Raw genomic sequence first — 23631 nt, 5'->3', positions numbered from 1 at the left:
TTGTTTTGATAGGACTATTCTTTTCTTGATTTCTGATAGGGATCGGTTATCAGAGGTAATTACACTACTGTGACTTGTTCTATCTGTATGCTCCTTTTTGTCTATCATGAATTTTGTTTTCCTTATATTTATTTTTAGTTTAAATTTTTCTAAGTATTTGTTGAATGTTCTTAGCATCTTACTCACATCCTTTTCAGAATTAGCTAAGATAGCACTATCGTCTGCAATGTGGATACTGAGCACCTGAATACCATTAAAATTCCCCCTTTAGTATGCTTTTCCCTCTATGAACAGGTTAGAGAGATATGGTGACAGTAGGCAGCCTTGTCGTACTCCTCTTCAAATTTTCGCTTCTCTCACTGTACCTTTAATATTAACTTCCGTGGTTTGAGTCCCATATTCCTCATTACTTGACAAAGCAATTTCCACTCAACATTGTCGAAGGCTTTTTCCAGGTCAATAAATGCTATATAAGTTTCCCTATTGTCTTCTATCCTTCTTTCCAAAATTTGACATAATGGTAATATAGCCTCCCTAGTTCCTTTCTGTGTTCTAAAGCCATATCGATCGTTGTTCTATTTTCCTTCTAATTCTGTCTAATCATAAGTAAAATTTTAGAAACTTGAGAAAGGATCGCTAATGCTCTTTTGAACGTAGTCCCACAAGAGCTGTTTCCACGAAGACAGCACAAAAATGAACTACCTTGTTCATTTCAACGACTAAATAAACTCGCACATGGGGTGTCGCGTTCATGGTCACATGAGATCACATCTCGTCTTACACTTATTAAACTTCTCTCCATTTCTCGTAGATACCATTTCCCCGCTTAGGCAGACTGGCAGTAGCACTGCTCGTGCTAGGCGCTTCGAAAGATGATGATCAAATTCCAAGTTCACCGAATATCGTACTTGCCGGCTAGCTACGTAACTGAGCGCATGTTGCTTTGTGTCTGGTCCCATGCAAGATTTGGTCCATGATACACATGGTGGTGGGGTAATGACGCTGGTTTACCTCTTAAAACAACAATATGCCACATAATATTAACAAACAATACCGTATTCGAGGTAGGTAAATTCCATTACAAAAAAAAAAAAGTGTTCACAGTCCGGCACTTCTGTACTGTAAGCATTCTATCACACACAACAGTTGTGGGAATAATACCATACACGGGCACTGGTAAATAAATATTCTGTCTACACACAAAATAAACAATGTCAACAACATGAGGCACAACGAAATCACACACGCTTGGAGCAGAGTAGCATGGTAACAGACACGAGACTACAGTATTATATTCAGTACACACAGATTATCTTAAGATGACTGTACTGGCGTAGAATAATAAAAACCAAAATAACAAAATATTTTATTCATACCACATAGAAAATGCACATAAATTTCAAGGTGCTCAAATACGACACCCTCTTGTCAGAAGATTTCCTGGCACATAAAAAACTCCTGCGGGACAGAATTCCGGCACTTCGATGTCTCTGGAAACCATAACGGTAAATGGGGGGGCGGGCGTTAAACAGTTCAGATAGTACTGTTCAGAAATAATAGCTGCTCAACCCATTTTCCTGTGAGACGATTCCTGTCCTGTCCCATGTGTAATGATGTCAAATGAGATGTATGTAGTAGTGGTTAAAATTAGGCAGTGATGGACAGACAGTCAGAACTCCCCTTAATACATTGTAATATTATTGGGAAATCTTTCTCGATGAGAGAATTAGATTTTTCACACCAATAGAGCTTATCAAAAATTTTGATAAATTCGCCTGCATACAACCTACCGTCAGTGGGTAGGACCTGACACATCCCACTGTGATGAGTCTAGTGTCAAGCCTAGAGGATAAACTCTTGTTTTATAGAGCAAACACCTGAAAAGACTCACATCTAACCTTGTAATATTAGTTAGCTATTCAAGAACACTCCCTATTAACAGTACGTTTCCGCAGGGTTCATTTTCCCAGCCGTTTAACAGCTAAAAAGGACAATTATCATCTAAGAGAAATGTGTTCCCATGGATAAAGCTGGTAAATAGCTTTTTCTCTCTCAAACAGTTGATCCATATGCGCCAAACTTTAAACAGCGTACGAGGTGGGGTGCGGTCAAAGGCTATTTTATGCTTTGTCATTCATATTAAAGGAGGATGAAGCCCTAAGCAAGCATATCTATTGTAAAATTTATGTACTAACTTGCACCACTAGTGCTGTTGACAACTCATAATAAACTGCCTCATTGATTTGAACGATTTTGTTCTTTTGAACAAAGTCCCACGAGAGCTGTTTTCATTAAGACAGCTCAAATTAACTATTTCAGCTATTTATATGTCATCAGTTCATGAACTACCTTGTTCATTTGAACTAGTTCATTTAAAAGACTCAAGGTGGTGAACGGTATCAAATGAACTAGTTCAAGCAAATGAACTGACTGGATCCATCCCTACGTCAAGATAGACTCGCTCGCGCATAGCGAGGAATCAATACCGAAGGTGATCGATCGCATTTTTTAATGTAAGTGCTGGGGAGAAAAGGGTTCTCACTCTAATCAAAGGATATTCCACAGATTAATATAGGAACTTTTGAAGGTTATTGTCATTAAAACAAGGGTTTCCTTCTGCTACAGCGGCCACGGTCGGATGTGCAACAGCCCGACATCTCACTTTAGCCCTAAGTGCCCGCACTCTAAATTCCTCTGCTGCCTTGAATCATCCTTAGCAAGCTTATGACGTCTTTTTCATAGGTCCTTAATATCCCATAACCAAAACGAACAGAAATAAGCATTTGAGAATTTTAACATTTCTTTAACACTAAATGCAGGTTTTGCCCTATTATGAATTACGTTAAATCAAATATAAAATTGCATTTTCTTATTTAATAATTTTCGGGACTGGAAATTTATTCTGTTAAATGTGGGTTTACATTAAATTGAGGTCATGCAAAGTCAGGGTTATACTGTAGTTCTTCGATGTTTTCATACATCGTCATCCTTATTGTTGGTAGTGGGGCTTTTACTTTTACCATTAGGATTCTGTCATTAATATGATAAGTGTTCTCAACATTGTGGACCTCTCAATACGATTGCCACTCCACTACTTCTGGTTCTATTGTTGCCACTATGAATTATTCTAAAGTCCTCAGATCTGAAGTCACCATTGCCAGCCCATCTTGTCTCACATACACAAAGAACATCTAATCTGTTCTTCAGTATTGAATTTTTTAGTTCCTCTAATCCTCCCAGTTTGAGCAATGTTTTTACATTCCATGTGCCAATAAAAATTATTATTTTCCTCGCGAGGATTTAGCAGGACGACGACCAGAGAGGCTTTGCTGTTGTTCCTGCTTCTGTCGGATCTTGTCTTCTGATTTCCGTGATCAATAGAATTAACTCTGTCATCAGAATAGCATGGCTACTGTAAATGGGATAACCTTACCATCTTAATGTAGTAGTTTCCCATTGCCTTCTACATCCTCATGCCATTGACCTATAGGTTCTACTGCTTTTAGGGACGGTTTCCCCATCCCAAGGGCAAGAGATTGCCCTGAACCTTCACCTGCTCATCCGCCCTCCTGAGAGGCCGTTGGCATGGTGGAGGAGAACTCCTTATCCTGGGAATCACTCGGCTTTCCTTTCTAGTGGCCTTCTATGAATGGCAGAGGTTATCGTGGGTGAATTCTAATCCACAATCCACACGCACAAAGGGCCACGAAGGGCGTGAATGTTCTCGAATGTTCTAATACCGTCGGGGTGGGAAAAGAAAAAGATCTGACCAAGGGAGGTCAGACAGGATAGATGAAACTGAGGAGCACGGCACAAGTAAGTGGAAGCAATGCCAGGACTCAGCTAAGGGCCCCATTGTCAGCAACCCAGGCTCCCAAGTTGAAAGCCCCTGGGCCCACTTTCAGTTGCCCCTTATGACAGGCAAGGGATACCATGGGTGTATTCTTCATCTGCGTCCCCCACCCACAAGGGGAAAAATTAAAACCAGCATAAATATATTCCTACTGCATGATGATCTGTGACAAGTTTTGATTTGCACCATAGTGAAAAATCTGGTTCCTGTGTAAACTGAGTAGCCTTTTAAATACAAAGTGAATGGGTTAAGTGTGGTATTACCACTGAATGTGAGGTTATGGTACACTGTCGAATGTCGTATAGTCCTAGACTATAGCTCAAGGCAGCATTAAAGTTCAGCTCAGGCTAATACCAATAATTTGCTCATGACAAAGTAACGGATAGCAGGCCAGCTTTTGAGGTCAGAGGAGCTACTGGACAAAAGATTATTTAACAGAGATCACAATCTCCAAGTACTTTCTTTAGCTGTGATCCATATGAAGAAAATTAAAAGTAATTTCTGTGGAACAGATCAAACATGATGGGATTTTTATATCACACCTAGGCAACAGAGCCCTACGCACACCTCAACAGGTTTCAGAGCTTCCACTGATGAAATTTATTAGTTTGAAATTATATATTTGAAAAACACTGAAATAAGTGAATTACTTTCTGACAATAAGCAACTACAAGCACAAAGTGTCACATTCCCATAGTTAAAAACCATGCATCTGGATTACTAAATTTAAAAAAAATGCAAAACACATTACATATAAATCATGCTAATTACTCTGCCTTAACATGAATTAAATTCAACACACTAGCAAACTACTATTTAAATATTCAAGAACTTATTGCTTCATTCCTTACAAATTCAAAAATATAAGAAAATTCTGCCCAACAATAAATTTGAAAAATATAATATATATTTCCAAATCACAAGCTTTAGACTCTACATCTCTTACTTCAGTTTTACTATTCTTCAAACCAAAAGTTAACTAAAAATTATAACAGAGAAAAGGACAACGTTCTTTTACATACTTACATGGAGAAATATCACGGTACCGATTCTTGTTTACATTCTCATTCTTCTTAGCTTCGGAAGTAGTCAGACCAGGTTTCTTACGATATAGCTGCTCAAACTGCGCAACTAATTTACCACTAGCAAGGCCATCAGCCAGAAGCATCATAGATTCTGCTAAAGCATCTGCCCGATCCATACCTGCTACGAGAGGTAGGTCTGGTACATACTGGAAAGCAGGCTCTTCCTCATCTTGGGCCTCGTACACTGCTGACATACAAATCTCGGCAATCATACCTTGTTTTTGCTACTTTGCACACAACACCACCTGAATCTAACAGCATAAACATTGTATTTACATTCAACACAGGTTCAGAATATTTCACTATTCAAATGGTATGACTGGAAGAAGATCAAAATAGGGAGCACAAATTTCTTGTGTAAGGAAAAGATGACATAAAAAAGGATAACCTCCAAATTGTAATATCCTCCCTTTTTTCGGAGTTGCAAAAAGGATGTAGTTCATAAATTTAAACCAATATTACAGCAAATGCTTGTTACTATGATTTAGATATAAGGAAAAATGTACCAGAGAATTTTTCTTTGAAATAGTAATAAAAAGTCTTCATCATATGGCCTCAGCAGCCTGAATGTAAATCATCTGGAAGAAAGTCAGTTTCGTGCAAACAGATCAAGTCTGAACTATAGTTGATGTTCGTAATGACAAAACAAGTTACAATGGTGATATAATACGGCAATACGTCCATCAGGTTCTTGGGTGCATGAACACTAATCACCTGGGCCGGTATTCCAGGAACTCTTGTTGTTGATTGAGTCATCGGTCCATAGACGACCGGGCGAGTTGGCCATGCGGTTAGGAACGCGGAGCTGTGAGCTTGCATCCGAGAGATAGTGGGTTCGAACCCCAATGTCGGCAGTTCTGAAGATGGTTTTCTGTGGTTTCCCATTTTCACACCAGGCAAATGCTGCGGCTGTACCTTAATTAAGGCCACGGCCGCTTCCTTCCCATTCTTAGGAATTTCCTGTCCCATCGTTGCCATAAGACCTATCTGTGTCGGTGCGATGTAAAGCAAATAGCAAAGTCCATAGACTGGTTTGATACAGCTCTCCATGCCACCCTATCCTGTGCTAACCGTTTCATTTCTACATAACTACTACATTCTATATCTGCTCTAATCTGCTTGTCATATTCGTACCTCGGTCTACCCCTACCGTTCTTACGACCTACACTTCCCTCAAAAACCAACTGTACAAGACCTGGGTGTCTTAAGATGTGCCCTATCATTCTATGTCTTCTTCTGGTCAAATTTAACCAAATCTTTCTTCTCTCACCAATTCGATTCAATATCTCTTCATTCATGATTCTATCTACCCATCTCACCTTCTCAGCTAGTCATCGTCCATGTTCACTTCCATACAATGGCATGCTTCTGATGAGTCTTCAAAAAAACCTTTCTAATTCTTATATCAACGCTCATGGTGAACAAATTTCTTAAGAAAGGCCTTCCTTGCTCGTGCTAGTCCTCCTTACTTCTGCCATCATTAGTTATTTTACTACCCAAGTAACAATATTCATCTACTTCCTTTAAGACTTCATTTCCTATTCTAATATTTCCTGCATCACCTGACTGTTCAACCCCACTCCATTACCTTTGTTTTGGAATTTTATTTTCATCTTGTATTCCTTCCCCAAGACTCTGTCCATACCACTCATGAATTTCTCCAGATCTTTTGCAGAGTCAGATAAAAGAACAATCATCATCATCATCATCACTTCCCATTATACAGCTGTAGCCGGGCAGCAGCAAATAGGGTTCCTCTCCACTTTCTTCAGCTTTTCCACTACTCTTCCTCCAACACTGTGTCCCAGCCCAGGTTTCTTTCTCTAATACTGCGCTGGATTGTGTCCTTCCATCTGAGTCGTGGTCTTCCGCAGCCTTTTCTTCCTTGAATTTGCATTCCCATCACCTTTTTTTGGCATTCTTTCATCACTCATTCGCTTTATATGCCCAAACCATCTTAGTCGGCTCTTCTCTATTCTATCATTCATTATTTCCACTCCAACTTCTTCCCAGATTTTCTCATTCCTTATTTTGTCTCTTCTACTCTTCTGTATTATGCCCGTCAAGAACTTAATTTCAGCTGCCTGCATTCGACTCTCATCCTTCTTTGTCACTGTCCAAGTTTCTGCTCCGTATGTTGTTATGGGTACGTAATACATCTTGTACATAGTTTCCTTTGCTTCCATAGGCACATTTTTGTCCCATAACATGTTTATTACACTATGATAGAAACAGCTTCGAGCTTGAATCCTCTCACTAATTTCAGCATCCAGTCGAGCATTCTCCATCAATTCACTCCCCAGGTATTTGAACGTCCCCAATACTTCCTGGGACTTGTCTGCAAGTCTAATTTGACCTTTCCCTTCTTTCTCCCCTCTAGTCATAACAAGAGTTTTACTCTTTTCTACAATTATTTTCAATCCACATTCTTCGATCTTCCCATTCACCACATTCCACTGTTCTTGAACATTCATGTCCTCTTCTCCCCAAATCACAATATCATCTGCAAATAACATCATGTACATTTCTCTTCCTCCATATGCTGCTTTTGCTGTTCTCATGATGTCATCCATTACTATTGTAAACAGGATTGGCAATAAAACACTTCCCTGTCTCAGCCCACTTGTTATTTTGAACCAACTTGTCCTGCCAACTTGTGTTTGCACACAACTACAACATTCCTTGAACATTGCCATGATCATTTTTATTAATCCCTGTCCAATTCCTTTTACACCAGACTGTCCCAAGCCTTAGTCCTGGGGACATTGTCATATGCCTTTTTAACGTCAATGAATGTCATCACCATATCATTCCCATTCTCCCATTGCTTTTCCATTAGTTGTCTCATAATGAAAATGGGCTCTATTGTTGACCTTCCACTTCTGAAACCAAACTGATTTTCCTGTATCTGATTTTCAACCCTCAAACTTATCCTACTTTCCAGTATCCTCTCATTATCTTAGCAACATGGGATATCAGAGTAATTCCCCTGTAGTTTTCAGTGCTTTCTTATCACCTTTCTTGAAAATTGATTATTACTTTTTTCCAATCCTCAGGGACTTACTTATTCTCCCACACAATCCTGAGAACTCGATATGTCTACTGCAGGCCTACAGCTCCAGCTGCCTTTATCATCTCCACTGAAATTTCATCTATTCCAGCAGTTTTTCCATTCTTCATCTTTCTTACTGCCATTTCAATTTCAATAATGGTAATTTCTTTATCCATTTCTTTATCAACTAATTGCCTATCCTGGTGGTCTGTTGAATGACTGCCATTAGTTCTGTTCAGCAACTTCTGAAAATACTCTCTCCATCTATTTCTTATTTCTTCTGGCTTTGTTAATATTATGCCACCTTCATCCTTCACAAATCTGGTGTTTACTAGATCTCTCTTTTTGTTTCTTAAGATACCATACAATAATTTCTTGTTGCCCTGCATATCATCTCTCAATTTCTGTGTGAATAAGGCCCAGCTTTTCCTCTTTTCTTCCTCCACTACTTTCTTGGCCAAATTCTTTGCCACATATTTTCTTCTACTTTCTTCAGTCTTAGATGTTTTCCATGCATTCCATGCCATTTTCTTTTCCTTCACTTTAATCTTTACCTTATCATTCCACCAATGTGTCTCTTTGTCTTTCACATTTCCTGATGTTCTACAACAAAGCTTTTCTGCACATCCAACCAGTGCTTCCTTAAAACTTTTCCATTAATCTTCAACATTCCCCATCTCCATCCTGGGTACCAAGGGTATTATTTCCCTTTGAAATTCTTCTTGTATACTTTTCTCCTTCAACATCCATACTCTAATTATTTTCTCTCTTCTCAATGAGGGTTTTTCAATCCTTCCCACTTTCAATTTTCCTGTCACCACTCTATGATCTCCACCAAAGGCTTCTTCAGGCAGGGCTGTAACATCTAAAAGGTTCTTCCGGTGTTCTTTCTCTATGATTATGTTCATCTGTCTCCCCAACCATACCTTGTAATCTTCTGACTGTTCTTCCTAAACGAGGTGTTTCCAACAATCATTTGGTTCCTCATGCAAAAATCCACCAACAACTCGCCATCTGGATTTACATTTCCCTACAACATCTTCCTTTCCTTGTCTTTCCATTCCAACTCGTGCACTTCCTCTACATGTTCATTATGTCTCATCACCATCATGCTATCGCTGACACATTTTGTATATCCACATATTCTTGGATTTCTTTTCTTATTATGATGGCCACTCGGATTTTTTGCTTCATGTCCTCTGCTGTAATACAGCCTGCATTCATCTCTCAGAGGAATCTACCCTGTACCCTTCTTCTTGGTCTCGCACAGTCCAAGTACGGCTATATCTTTTTCTTTCATGAAGTCAACCAGTTCTTTCGTCTTTCCCGTCAGTGTCAGGACATTAACTGTCGCAATCTTGATGTAGTTTGGTGCTGGTTGCCCACTTCTCACAGCATCCAAAAAGCTGTGCATTGTATTTAGCAGGGGACGCCCTAACCTTTTCCAAGGCACCATATCTACTTTATCCATATAGGCTGTTGATATGATGGGCTTGCCACACCCAATGGCAGGTAAAACAACAATATCATCGGCAAATCTCAGGGTTTTGATTTCCTCTCTTGAACTATGATACCCTTTCCAAATTCCTCTTTTATTTCCTTTATTGCCTGTTCTAGGTAAATACTGAAAAGGAGAGGGGACAAACTGCAGCCTTGCCCCACTCCTTTCTGGATTGCTGCCTCTTTTTCAAAGCCCTCGATCCTTATCACTGCAGACTGATTTTGGTATACATTGTAGATTATTCTCTTTTCTCTGTATCTGATCCTGATCACCTTCAGAATCTCAAACAGATTCGTCCAATCAACATTATCGAATGCCTTTTCTAGATCTACGAACACCATGTACGTGGTCTTGTCTTTCTTAATTCAGTTTCCTAAGATCAGGCATAAAGTCAGGATTGCTTGCTTCACGTGTTCCCACATTTCTTCTGAAGCCAAATTGATCTTCTCCCAACTCAGTTTCAATTTGTCTTTCCATTCTTCTGTAAATAATACGTGTTAAAATTTTGCAGCCGTGAGATACTAAACTAATGGTGCGGTAGTTTTCACACTTGTCAGCATCGGCCTTCTTAGGAATAGGTATAACAACATTCTGCCGAAAATCAGATGGCACCTCTCTTACACACTAAACGGAATAACCTTTCCGTGCTGGTTTCTACTAAGGCAGTCACTAATTCTGAGGGTACGTCATCAATTCCCGGTGCCTTCTTCCTACTTAGGTCTCTCAAAGCTCTGTCGAAATCTGACCTCAAAATTGGGTCTCCCATGTCACCAGCATCAACAGCCTCTTCTTGTTCCAGGACACTACCATCTACTTCTTTACCTTCGTACGACTGTTAGATATTGAACCATATCATTTCATGATGAAAGAGATTATATTTAACGTATCAGGAGCACTGTAGCAGGAGTCGAATTCAGGAAGGCGCGAAGGGGAGCTTGGAATTCGAAGGGAGGCAAAGCAAGCGAGAACGGGAGTGCCAAGATGAGTGAGAGAGCGAGGAAACCAGAAAAAAGGATGGAACGACTTGAATACTGCCTGGGGATTCATATATATCACCCTTATAAGAAGAAACACAGCATAAAGCAGGTCTGGGAAGGTATGAAAATAGGACAATAACTACTCCTGTGTTTGGAATTCAAAGAAATTCATGTAACAGAAAATTTTATTATAATTTACTAAGTGCTCTGAACTGATCTGATAATATTAATTGCCTTTCTTAATTGGATTTGAGCGAGATGAGCGTGGGAACCAAAGGAGGAGTGTTTGTATCTTGGGGTTTTCCCGTATGTGGCGTCTCTGTCAGAACTTATAGAAAGAGAGTGCTGAGTGGAGATGGCATTCGTTCATTCATTCATTCATTCATTCATTCATTCATTCATTCATTCATTCAATTCTTTCTTTCTTTCTTTCTGTCTTTCTTTCTTTCTTTCTTTCTTTCTTTCTTTGGAAGACGGACGTGAGGGAGGCTGCGTTGTGAGCTTATAGAAATCACAAGGGATCTATATTAGAATATGTAGTGTCGGCCAGTTTTATTATTTGTAGCCTGGAGAAGTAGCCAGTACACGAAACTATGAAGTAATAAATTAATAAACCTTGATCCACAGATGTGTGTGCAGTAGCGTGCTGAAAAGTTTATCAAATACCTTCTACATGTTAGGTAATGTCTACAGTCCTAACCCATGATATTCTGAACTAGGAGTGCACAAACAGCCATCTTAATTGTATGCCTAAAATTGCAATTATTGGCGGTAGGGGTAATTTACGACAAGAGGTGTTTGAGCACAAGACCTTCCGACAATCCAGAATTCAAGCAGACGGCATCAAAACGGACCATACATTGGAGAGCCGAGGACCAGCAGCCCAAAACCACGCTAGTGAGATGTTGGGCTAAATCCATTTACCCAAGTCCAGCATGGAGGAGCCATGAGGTAGCAATATAATAGGTAAGTTTGAACAGATTTCTTTAGCATGAGAGAGGGACAGGTTAGCTTCGCATATTTTTCTTCATAAATAAATGTTCATTAAGCCTTTATGGCAATCATATAATCATGCTTAGGACTAATGCATGTGTACTCAGTGTTCTTAGCTTTACGTCAGTTATGTGTGGTAATGAGGGTGTTAGAATTAAATTAGGTTTGTTCTATAGTCACGTAAAGTGACGTTGCATTTAGAAAGGGTTTTATTGGAGAGTGATATTTGGAAGTTTGTGGAGCTAGAGTCATTAAAATTTAAAGGACAAAGATGCCTTATAAGTATCGAATAGGGAGACTCTTACTGGAAGTGCCAGGCGACCTAAAGAATAGGAATTGCATGTTATGTAAATGTGCCAATGGCCGTAGCTGTGTTGAAACACCGGATCCCGTGAGATCTCCGAAGTTAAGCAACATTGGGCGTGGTCAGGAGTTGGATGGGTTGCCACGCACTGTTGGTGGGGGGTAAGGGAATGGAGGAGCGGAAAGGAACTGGCCACTCTACCGCACGTAAACTCCGGCTCAGGAACACCTCTGCGGAGGTTCAGACCTGCCTTCGGGCAGAACAACCCTTACCTACCTGGAGACCAAGATTGCGCACATTCTGCGGACTTTGCCGCTGAACTAGCCAGGTCAAGAGAGGACAGGAAACATTGGTAAATTGTAGCTAATTACGTGATGTCTCACCTTTTTACATTGTTTTTATTTGTTTACCGACCCAGTAAGGTACAATATGATCCTGCCATCTTTCTGACTTGTCTTCTTTCCCTAGAAGTGGTTTCCCATCTGAGCTTTTAATATTAATACACCTACTTTTCCTTTCTCCAAAGGTTTCCTTGATTTTCCTGTATGCAGCATCTACCTTTCCTAGGGCCATACAACCTTCAACATCCTTCCACTTCTCTTTCAGCCATTCTTCCATAGCTGTCCTGCACTTTCTATCTACAGTAAAACCTCGACTATCGGACCCTCGATTAACCGTTTTGTGGATTATCCGTCGCAAAAAAAAAAAAAAACCCTCGATTTTTAAAAGTAATGTACAGTCGCTTCAAAACTGAATGAGCGTACTCTTGATGTCAATAATAATAATAAAAATAATAATAATAATAATAATAATAATAATAATAATAATAATAATAATAATAATAATAATAATAATAATAATAATAATAATGTTATTGGCTTTACGTCCCACTAACCACTTTGACGGTTTTCGGAGACACTGAGGTGCTGAAATTTTGTCTCACAGGAGTTCTTTTATGTGCCAGTAAATCTACCAACATGAGTCTGACATATCTGAGCACCTTCAAATACCACCGGATTGAGCTAGGATTGAACCTGCCAAGTTGGGGTCACAAGGCCATCGCCTCAACCATCTGAGCCACTCAGCCTGGCACTTGATGTCAAGGTATCTTGATACAGTATTCTGTTTGGAGCGATTGTACATTGACTCTCCAACTCCTGAGTCCACGGTCATAACGTACAGTAACTACTGTACGTACACGCGCAAAGACCAGCAATCGGCATTGGAGACATGACTTCATACATTTTTTTACTACGTAATTTTATGTTGTGTAAAATTATTTTAACTTGTAACTGTTACGAAAGAAGAGGGATGCTATTCAAATTCAACAGTCACAAACTTCATTTCCATTCCATTGTTGACGAATAATGTACTGTAATGTGCCCTCTTCCAGCCCACGGAGCGTAGAGTACAGTATGCTAGACATTTCTATTTCAGAATGATACCTACAACTTATTTGGTAGCGTGTAACATCTCTGAGTATCTCACATAGATCTTTCATATCGTTCTCTGTCAAGGTTAACTATTTTCACTATAGGCTATTGCATCGTAAATATTTCACAATGCACTGGAATCGGAAACCAGCCTAGCGGTCCGTCATAGTAACCTCCACTATTAGTAGACAGGGAGGCTACATTCTGTACTGTACTGTACTGCAAAGTAAGGAAATGTGAGAGTGACTGATAAAGTTGAACCTTTATTTTCCGCTCTAACAGCCGAGAAATGTTGAGATTGAAATCTGCAGTAAAAAGAAACGTGTAGTTTTAACCATACAAAATAACATAAACGGTTAATGAAAGGTGAACAGTCTCAAATTTAGCATCAGAGTTCGGTGCGTGTGTGTGTGACAACAGTGCGGGATCTAATGAAGAATAAAGACAAAGTGTTGCAGTTTGTGGCGAGTTCTGACAGTTTGTATGGACAAGCTAAAAGAAAAACAATGAAAGCATCAACTTTAAAGAACTGGATGCTGCATTATTCACATGGTTTCAGCAAAAGAGAGGCGAAGGTATACCTATTAGTGGTCTTATAATAACAAGGCAAGCACAAATTTTTCACGAAAAGATGGGGTTCTCAGGGTCCTCGCCAGCGTCCAATGGTTGGATTGTAATCATACAAAATTCCAACCCCACGTCAAGTAATTTTTGTATTTATGGCAATATTTACGCAAAGTTATAGGTTAGATGATGATGATGATGATGATGATTCTTGTTTAAAGGGGCCTAACATCAAGGTCATCAGCCTCTAATGGTACAAAATGAGACGAAATGTTATGACAAATTAAAAGACCAAAATCCTCCACTGACCAGAATTCAAAGTGTGAAAACAAAGAATGAATGGATGGGTGGATATGAATTTAAAACGATCAGTGAAACCGACCCACAGTGCCTCACATGCACAGAAGCTGTCATAAAACAATAGTATTACTGACCAAGGGACTGCTTCTATAGCACGATACTGAATTGATTATGTTGAAACGGGTCCAAAATCCAGGTCGTCAGCCCCTCATAATGGTACTTATCGCTATGAAAGTAGAACCATGCTATTTGTCGTTTGACAGTACTGATCAAAAGTAGCGTAGACTCGCGGTATTCCACACATTATGGTACTATTCACAGGTAGTGTAATGAGCACATGTAACACAGACCTATGGTGTTTCGTACATTGCGGCGCTATTTGCAAGCAACGCAAACCTGTGGCGTTCCTCACATAAGTGGACTAACCACAGGGACCCGAACTATCCCGTGGTTTTCCTCACATAGTGGGAACTAAGCATAGGCAAGGCAGAACCATGGTGTCGCTCATCCCATGGTGTTGCTAATATAGGGGTACGAATCACAGGTACTGTAAGATCCTCATTCTGATTCACACACTGTCGCTACTAATCACAAACCTATTGCGTACCTAACATAGTGGTACTACGCGTAAGTAAATGTGACCCATGGTGTTCCCAGCGTGACGGTTACAATTACAAGTAGTCTCATGGTTCTAAGTTGATCATCCCTTGGTTGCCCCTTTTAGTCGCCTCTTATGACAGGCAGGGGATACCGTGGGTGTATTCTACGTGTGCGTCCCCCACCCGCAGGGGGTAAGTTATAGGTTAGGTATTTATTTTGTATTGTCAGTATCGTGTATTCCATTGTAGGAATTCTGTATGTATTTATTGATGTATAAAAATCATTATTTAAGACATTGTAAGAACTCTGTATCAAATAGGTGGCATTCTTTACCTGAAAGTGGGAATCTTGGTTAAGCAAAAAACTAAATATAGAGAAAGTGGTGTAAGATGTCAGTTTGCCCAAAATGATGTATGTCTCCCAACAGTTTTCAAGGCATCAGTATGCCAAAGTTGAGAGTCACAATTTCAAAAACGACATACTACATGTGATAGATATGGAAGATTGTGATTAGCTAGGACAGAGAAAATCATGTGACTTGAAGAAGTTTATTTTATGGCTGGTTTGTCACAAGGGGGGTCTTGTTGGTGTTGAGTAGTGGAAATGTTGAGATCAGGTGGTTGTCCTGCTTGAAGTGTGCGACATTTAGTCCTATTGTATGCTGATTGTGGCTGTCTCTTGGAGATTTGTCTCGTCAATGGACGTCTGGTTGGGACACACTACAGGGTTAGAGATCATCATCTGTTATATACACTATGAAGTGCTAAGCCAATGCACTTGGCGGAATATAACGTGAGTATGGTTTCAATATAAAACAACAAACCATGAACTTGTCATCAAACTTATCGGCAAGTTTGGCGAGGTATGGTAACATTTAACATCAACTTTCAACTTCAATCAGTCAACCACTACAGATCAATCTGAGACGGTATAGCGGGTTATACAGCTTAGGTTCATGATCCCGTTATTCAGACTAGCCAGATTACATATGAATGCAAGCTAGGAAAGTTTTGTGTATATATGTTCAGTACAGTTTAGCGTGTGGCTAAGGGCAGAGAAAGCCTGAATATAACGTTCAATAGCAAGGTCGTCGTACCAGCTAATTTATTAAGCCTGTTATTATGACATGTAAATTCACTGCGGATTGTGAATTAGAAGATATAAACAGTGTATGACTGATGTTGTAATTTGTGCTATGTGTTATGGAGGTGGTATGCTATACATGTATTAATGTGGTCAAATTTTAGTGTTTATTTCTTGCATCGTTGTTTTGTTATCTGTTGTGAAGGATATTGAGGTGGGTAAGTTTGGAAGTATATTTATATATTTTAATGGACAGTGTGTCATTTCACAAAAGAATATAACCTAGCCCGTACATCCTTTTGCCTTTTGCAGTTCAACAGGTCATCAGGTTAGTTAAGCAAGTCGGGATATCGTCAGCCGATGACCCCACCCTGGATTTATTCTCACGCTTATTTCATATTGTGTATCATCAAGTACACTGGCGCCCAATCATTTTTCTTTTGTTAGTTGTGTTCCATAACAGTGAATTAAGTGTAAATATGGTGCTACAGCAGTTTAGTTTTTATTATAATAATAATAATAATAATAATAATAATAATAATAATAATAATAATAATAATAATAATAATAATGGATGTATGAGAATTACCTGTGTAGTGCAAGTTTAAAAGTGAACATCAGCAGGGAACGGATATATATGTACTAATAATTATTGAAATATGTACATATATATTTAGTTATTTTTACTGAAATATGGAATTATATATGGACTTAAAATTACACATATAACATTAATTTCTATTTAATATCAAAGAAACTAAACAAAGTAGATCTACATGCAACATAATGTTGCACTTCTCATTTTATTATATTTGAAGAACACACAATCTTTTATTTTCTGTTACCAAAACAATGGATTACAAAATGTTGTTTTAAGTGCTGGAAAGTGAATCTTCTCCTATTAACTTTAAGAACAGATTTATATTGAATGAAACTGCGTTCAACATCGGGAGAGTTAATGGGGCATAATTTAACTTCACAATATCTGCTGGGGTTAAATCCAATGTTAATTTTACACTTAAATCTCCACACAGCATTGCAGCAACCTTTGTCATTTCTTCATTTCCAGGGTTCTTTGAAAGTACAGTGGCCATCTTCATGTTTGCTACATTTGCAACTTTACATGTACCACGATTTAGTTGTTCCACAGTTTTATTCACAATTTCACAACTTTCAGAAAGTGAGAGATGCGAGTTTTGGAGCTTTTTCAGTGCTTTTGTGATGCATGAAAAATTATGCTGAATGTAACATAAGTCATTTCTCAGACTTGTATCACAGACAACTGTTTTCGCGGCTTCAATTGAGGCTGCATCTTCAGAGTCCATGGCATAAAGAATGTTCTTAATACAGTCTATATATTCAACATAATATTCAACCGCTTGCAGCCACATACCCCACCTAGTTAGAATCGGCTTAGGCGGCAATGGAATCTCTGGGTACATTTCTTTCAAAAGATGAACTCTTCTGTGGGCTTTGAGAAAAAAAATTTCACTGAGGAAATCAATAAATCTACTTTGGGGTAACTGCCTCTTACCACATGTGTAGCACGTGCTACACATGTTAAATGAATCATCTTAGGATATACAACACATAATGCTTCTCCGGCTTTTATCATATAAGGTGCGGCATTGCTAATAAAAGTAACACTTTATTATACTTAACGCCCTGTGGCCAGAGGATACCCATAGCCTCATTGAACAGTTTTGCTATAGTTTTGTTATTGCACTTTTCTACAACATCACAGTGTAAGAGAATCCGTTTACAATAATCTTCGCTTAACAAACCAATGATTACATTACGAATTAGCCTGCCTTCCTTGTCTGTTGTCTTTAATCTCTTGCCTTATCTTCCGAACAGTTTCATCGTATATGGCTGAACAGTACGTTTTTCTGAACGTTGACTCATCCAGGATGGATTGTTTAGTATATTTCTCGAGGAATTCCCTGAAGCACAGATTATTCAGTTTGAAGAGAGGTATGTCAGCAGAGATGAGAGCATGGCAGAGATCGGTGCTGAACCCGGACGTTACACTGAAAGTTGCTGGTTGTGTCAGAAACAACTGTCTCTGCTTGGAATCTCGTTGTTTGTTAGCCTGGTGTTTACTGGTTGAATGTGCTGCTGCACAAGGAACCTTTGAGTAGATGTCACTGTACAATGACACAAATTAGAAAATAACATCTTACTGTCAGTTGATAAACCATCTTCTTTAAATTCTGATACGAAACTTTTCAATTTTAAACTGGTTGACTGAGCTACTTCAGGCATATTGTAACAACGTTAATGTCTTCAATGAATATAAATATACAACTGAACACACTGAACATACAAGAAAACTATGATCCGTATCACTGATAATTCAAACTGTGAATGACTGGTAGGGAACTAGATGGAGTTATAAAGCAATCAAAGGGAATGCCCGAATTACGAACTAATCCGAAAACTACTAGCACATCATCGATGAATGAGATTTCCCTAGTTACGAAATTATGGCACAGACATAGTCAATGTTATGTAATGCAGCTTATCAGTGCTGTAAGTGTGATTCAGATAGTCACAATACTGACTGACTGATCTCCACCACTTCCGGGCTCAACCTCTCTCTTTCTTCGCACCGCTTATCAGCTTATTTTATCAGCCCAGACGTGAATAGGTGTGATAATGACCTGCACACCAGTTAAAACATTAATTTTTCAAAAATACATTTTTAATTTATTTCTCCATTATTGAGAGGACTGCTAATTTAATATAATTCAATACTTTTTAGCCGAAATATGGACTATATTGATTTTAATGACGAAGAATATGGAACATATGTGCTAAACTCCAAAATATGGAAAAATATGGAATATGAATACTCCATTTTTCAGCTCCACACGTCATGATTCGTAAAGATAATGCAAAATAAAATTAATTTTAGCTTCCTAGAGAGATATGTATTTACATATAAATCCGTTCCCTGGTCATCAGTTTGAGTCCTAGTAAGCCCATGTTCTGGAGCTTGTGTTTGGGTGGTAGCAATATAACTGGCGCCACAACGTGAGGTCGAATGATATCCAGACTTGTAATATGATCTTGATGCACACATTTGGTGCAGTGTTTTAATGAGCTTGTGTTAGGAGTAATGCATCAGTGTTTTCCCGTTTTGAGTATATTCATCAGTGGAGTATGAATACTAGAGAGAGTAATAGTAGTGTTATGAATTTGAGAAGGAGAAAAGTGCATAAAGGAAGTATGTCTGTTAATCAGCAGGTGAGCAGCTTTGACTCAAGCACACGATATTTTGATGAATAGTTTTCTATGGAAAAAGTGTATGGAATTGTCATGTAGGGTGAAGGGGAAAGTAGTGAGCATAGCCAATGTAATGTGGTGGGTAAGAATCTCATGAAGTTGGTATTGGAGCAGTTGGCCAAACTGATTGATCAAGGAAATAATTTGAGTGGTCAAATTAGTAATCAGGGGAAGGAATTAGTGATAAAATTAGTAAGGTAAGGGAGGAGGTAAGTAATTTAACTGATAAGCATTGCATGGCAGCTAATGATTGGGGGTAGTAGTGTGGAGAAAGCAGTTGATAATGTAGTGACAGAAGTTGATGATCAGAGAGATTTTGGGGGGCAAGGGGTGTGAAGAAGTGGAGGAGGATTTGTCAGAGGACTTACTATGTGCTAAAATTGATGGTGATAACACTGTGGTAATTGGTGCTCTTTGGGAAGTTGCAGAAATTGAAAAGGAACCTTTTTGTGAAGGTGATAAAGATTATTTGGTGGAGGAGGAGTCTTTGAGGAAGACACGTCATGTTGTAGATGTTGGTGTGAGCGAGGAGATTTATGTTACGTCGATAATCAGTCAGAGTGGTGATGATTTTGAGATTAAGGGGGTTAAGAGAGTCGAGAGCAACAGTGTTGATGGCACGAATGATGTGTGAGTGGGAACTACGATGAAAGATATGGAAGATGTAGTAATTGCGGGGGAATTTAGTAGTGATGGTGGGGATCTCGAGGTCAGTGTGAGATGAGACTGAGGTGACTGTCAATGCTGGGAGTGAAGGGGAGGTTAGGTCACATTTTGTGCATAAAAAGAATCATAAGAGTGGTTGTGAATATTATGGCGATTCAGGGTTTGAAGATTTTTATGAGGAGTAATTGTGTTGGAAAGCCTTTTGGTATTTGGAGAAAGTTTGAAGAAAATGAGAGTGGCAATGTGTAGAATATCTAATGCCGAAATTAGTATGAATGATTGCAATGATGTGTGGAAGAGTATTGATGCAAGATGTGCAATTGTGGGATGTTTTCAGAAGAGGAGGGATGTACAAGCTGTGTGTGAAAGAGTGGGAAGAGAGCTTTGGTGTAAGGTTGGCAACCATTGTAGCTTTGCTCCCTGGAGAGAAGATATCTCTGAAGGTGACGAACACCAATGCAGCTGATAGGAGGGAGATGCAGCAGGGGAGGCATCATGGAGATAGTTTTGAAGTACGGGAGGAGGTGTTACTAAAGGTTCCACTCATTTCAACTGCTGACAATACGGAAATTACATGTTTTTTAAATTGTATCGGGGACCTTACTCTAAAGGCAAGAAAGTTGGCAAATGTGCTTATCACCTATTGAACAGTAAACGTGACATGATTGGTACATACAATACATACATACAATCTTAAGAGGTATGTAAGGTGAAGTATTTAAGTTAAGATGTTCTATGTATGTCAACAAGAATGTGTACATTTTTGTAATCTTGAGTGAACTTGACTGGCTGTGTAGACTTCTATTGTGAAAAGACTGTGATTTGCTCAGATGTACTGTAAATTAATCTTCACAATCGAGGGGAGGAATTGGAATCATACAAAATTCCAACCCCACGTAAAGTCACTTTTTGTATTTACGGTAATATTTACGCCAAGTTATAGGTTAGGTATTTATTCTGTATTGTCAGTATTGTGTATTTCATTGTAGGAATACTGTATGTATTTACTGATGTATAAAAATCATTATTTAGACATTGTAAGAACTCTGTATTAAATAGGTGGCATTCTTTACCTGAAAGTGGGAATCTTGGTTAAGCAAAAATCTAAATATAGAGAAAGTGGTGTAAGATGTCGGTTTGCCCAAAATGACGTGTGTCTCCCAACAGTTTTCAAGGCATCAGTATGCCGAAGTTGAGAGTCACAATTTCAAAAACGACATACTACATGTGATAGATATGGAAGATTGTGATTAGCTAGGACAGAGAAAATCATGTGACTTGAAGAAGTTTATTTTATGGCTGGTTTGTCACAAGGGGGATCTTGTTGGTGTTGAGTAGTGGAAATGTTGAGATCAGGTGGTTGTCCTGCTTCAAGTGTGCGACATTTAGTCCTATTGTATGCTGATTGTGGCTGTCTCTTGGAGATTTGTCTCGTCAATGGACGTCCAGTTGGGACACACTACAGGGTTAGAGATTATCATATGTTATATACACTATGAAGTGTAATAAAACATGAGTATGGTTTCAATATAAAACAACAAACCATGAACTTGTCACCAAAGTTATCCACAAAGTAATGAAATGAGATATAAGAATCCTCCTATTCAATACTAAATTATGTGAGATTCTTAAATCACCACATAGTCATTTATTTATCTATTTCGTGGTACCGGTTTCAGCAAAGTGATTGCCATCATCAGCCATAGGGAGTTTACAAAGACATATAAAGTGACATTGACATGTTAGATCTTATAGTTAAAATGTACTAAGTAACTTGAAATGGATATTCATATAAGAGATGAATAATGTTATTTACAAGTGTATGACTTGAAAGTCATTTAACTACATTTTACAAATTTACGACTTCAAAGTCATGTTATTAAAAGAAATTAACAATATAAAATCCAATATTAAATGTTTTAAAATATTATGATTGCACTTTGTTGGGAAAATATGGCGTATTTTTCGTCTATAAATCACTAGTAGTATGATGTGTACAAGTGAAAAAGAGTTCCTTTTTGACTGTTTTTCTTCATTAGACATCAGCTTGAGTCAATTATATGTAGTCCGTGGATATTGCAGCCATATTTCAGTAATAATGGGCTGGTATAAAAATAACAGAAGCTTCTTTATAAAAGGTAGTTCCTCAAGAAATATTAGCTTGCGTAATTGTATAAATCACGTAACAGCAGAATGGATCTCGTAGAACAAGTTTGTTGTTACAGATATTGAAATGAAATGTTCTCGATCCAAGATGGAACCTACAGTACAAGAGAATGGTCGAGTTAGAGTGGTAAACAAAGAAATGGGGCAAGACGGTTTTTAAGTAGAAGACTCACCTCGGGTAAAAAGTTGTTGGTTGTAAAGTTGAAGAGGAACTAACCGGCTAATCATAAATGCAGCAAACAGATGGAGAGAGCGGGACGGGGCGGGGTGTACTAGGTTGGAGGAGAGGAGATCGGGGTAGCGGAGGATGTGCGATCAGGTGAGCGTGGGGAGCGGTAGAGGTAACATGCAAGCGTGTTGTGTCTTATCTGAAAAACTGATAGCTTTTTAGGTAATTTAATATTGTTTAATATTGTAATAAGCATGACAAACAGAATTTTAGGTTTTTCGGATAAATCGTTGAGATTTAGATTTGAATTATAATATTGATCAAGTTGGATATAGCATTGTTCGGTAATGACAAGTAAGGGGCCCTTGTGTATTATTTCAATGATCTATGCCGTAGAATTTGTGTTTGTAGTCATGCACATGTTGACCTGCCGCAGAGAATCTTTTATATTTGATTGTATTCACATGTTCCATGTATCTAATTTTAAACCACCCACCAGTTTGTCCAACATATGTGCTGCTGCAGTCGTGTTGCAGCGGAATCTGTATACACATCTGTTTACACCAGGAGTAGCTTCATACCGACGATGTATTGTCTGGGCATCACATTTTAACTGATGACAAAATAGTAAATAAAAGCGCGAACAGGAACTTGGGAGTCAGCTGCGAAGAGACGAGTGAAAGTGAGACGGATGGAGAAGAAGAGTGCGTCACAAACTATCGCGTACCGCTTCAGACCGCACTGGAGCCGGCTGAAACGTTAATGGAATTCTTAGAGCAAAAGGATGATACAGATTTTTCAGACACTCTTGTATAGTAGAAGTCTGCTATAGCGAGTACGGCATATAACGAGAACTGTTACGAGCTCAACTTCGCTTACCTTGTGCATACTTCTCCGCTCCGATTTTGGTGCACATTATACTGCGCTTCTTCACGAACTTTCTGCTTACAAGTCTGTCTCGCCACTGCTTGGACTGTTCTCCCTCCACGCGCTATCACCGTGACGTCACCCGGTTCTAGTGTTTTCTCGAGCTCGCTTCGCTTCCGTATATATACTGGCCGCTTTCTCCTGTTCGGCGATCAGGTGTGATTGACATGTTGTGATCGGCAGTGAGAGCTTGAGCAGTGTACGCGGCTGGACCGTGTGCATTTCAATTTTTACTTCACTCTTCTTTGCGTACTGGGTGAGCAGACCTTTATTATTATTATTGTCATCCATTCAATTTATGCCCTCTCTTTCTCCGTATGGGCTTGGCTAATGCTTGGATTTCGAACTCTAGTCCCTTCAGGACTCTACTAATTGCGCCGTGCCAAACTATTGGTTTTAGACTTGTGGTGGAAATGTGAAGGAGGAAGTGTACTGGACTAGCGATATCATGTTGGCCCTCAGCTTCTAAGTGTTATGCATGAACTTTGCCTTCCCTTGTTTTGAAGTGGGACTTGACAGCCTGATCATTTCCCTTTCCCCGCTGTTTGTTTCTTGGTTTTCTTTTCCTGTTCCTCTTTCCATTCTCCTTTTCGTCTCCCATTCGTATTTTCTTATAATTTGCTAATGAAATTTGGTAACATTGTGCTCTGCCAATTTCGCACTGCGTCTG

The 23631-nt window shown here is 39.0% G+C and overlaps 1 protein-coding gene across 1 annotated transcript in view; it reads right to left on the bottom strand.

The window, feature by feature from the left end:
- Ptpmeg (protein tyrosine phosphatase Meg) overlaps positions 1–23631 on the bottom strand; it is a 502744-nt gene that overhangs the window by 198568 nt on the left and 280545 nt on the right. Inside the window, exon 15 of the mRNA XM_067142262.2 lies at positions 4880–5125. Coding sequence (XP_066998363.2) covers positions 4880–5125 — 246 coding nt within the window. The remainder of the gene's footprint in view (positions 1–4879; positions 5126–23631) is intronic.

Source organism: Anabrus simplex, chromosome 2, assembly GCF_040414725.1.
Source record: "Anabrus simplex isolate iqAnaSimp1 chromosome 2, ASM4041472v1, whole genome shotgun sequence".
NCBI lineage: Eukaryota > Metazoa > Arthropoda > Insecta > Orthoptera > Tettigoniidae > Anabrus > Anabrus simplex.
The sequence above is the reverse complement of the archived record's forward strand: the minus strand, read 5'-3'. Positions and strand labels throughout refer to the sequence as shown.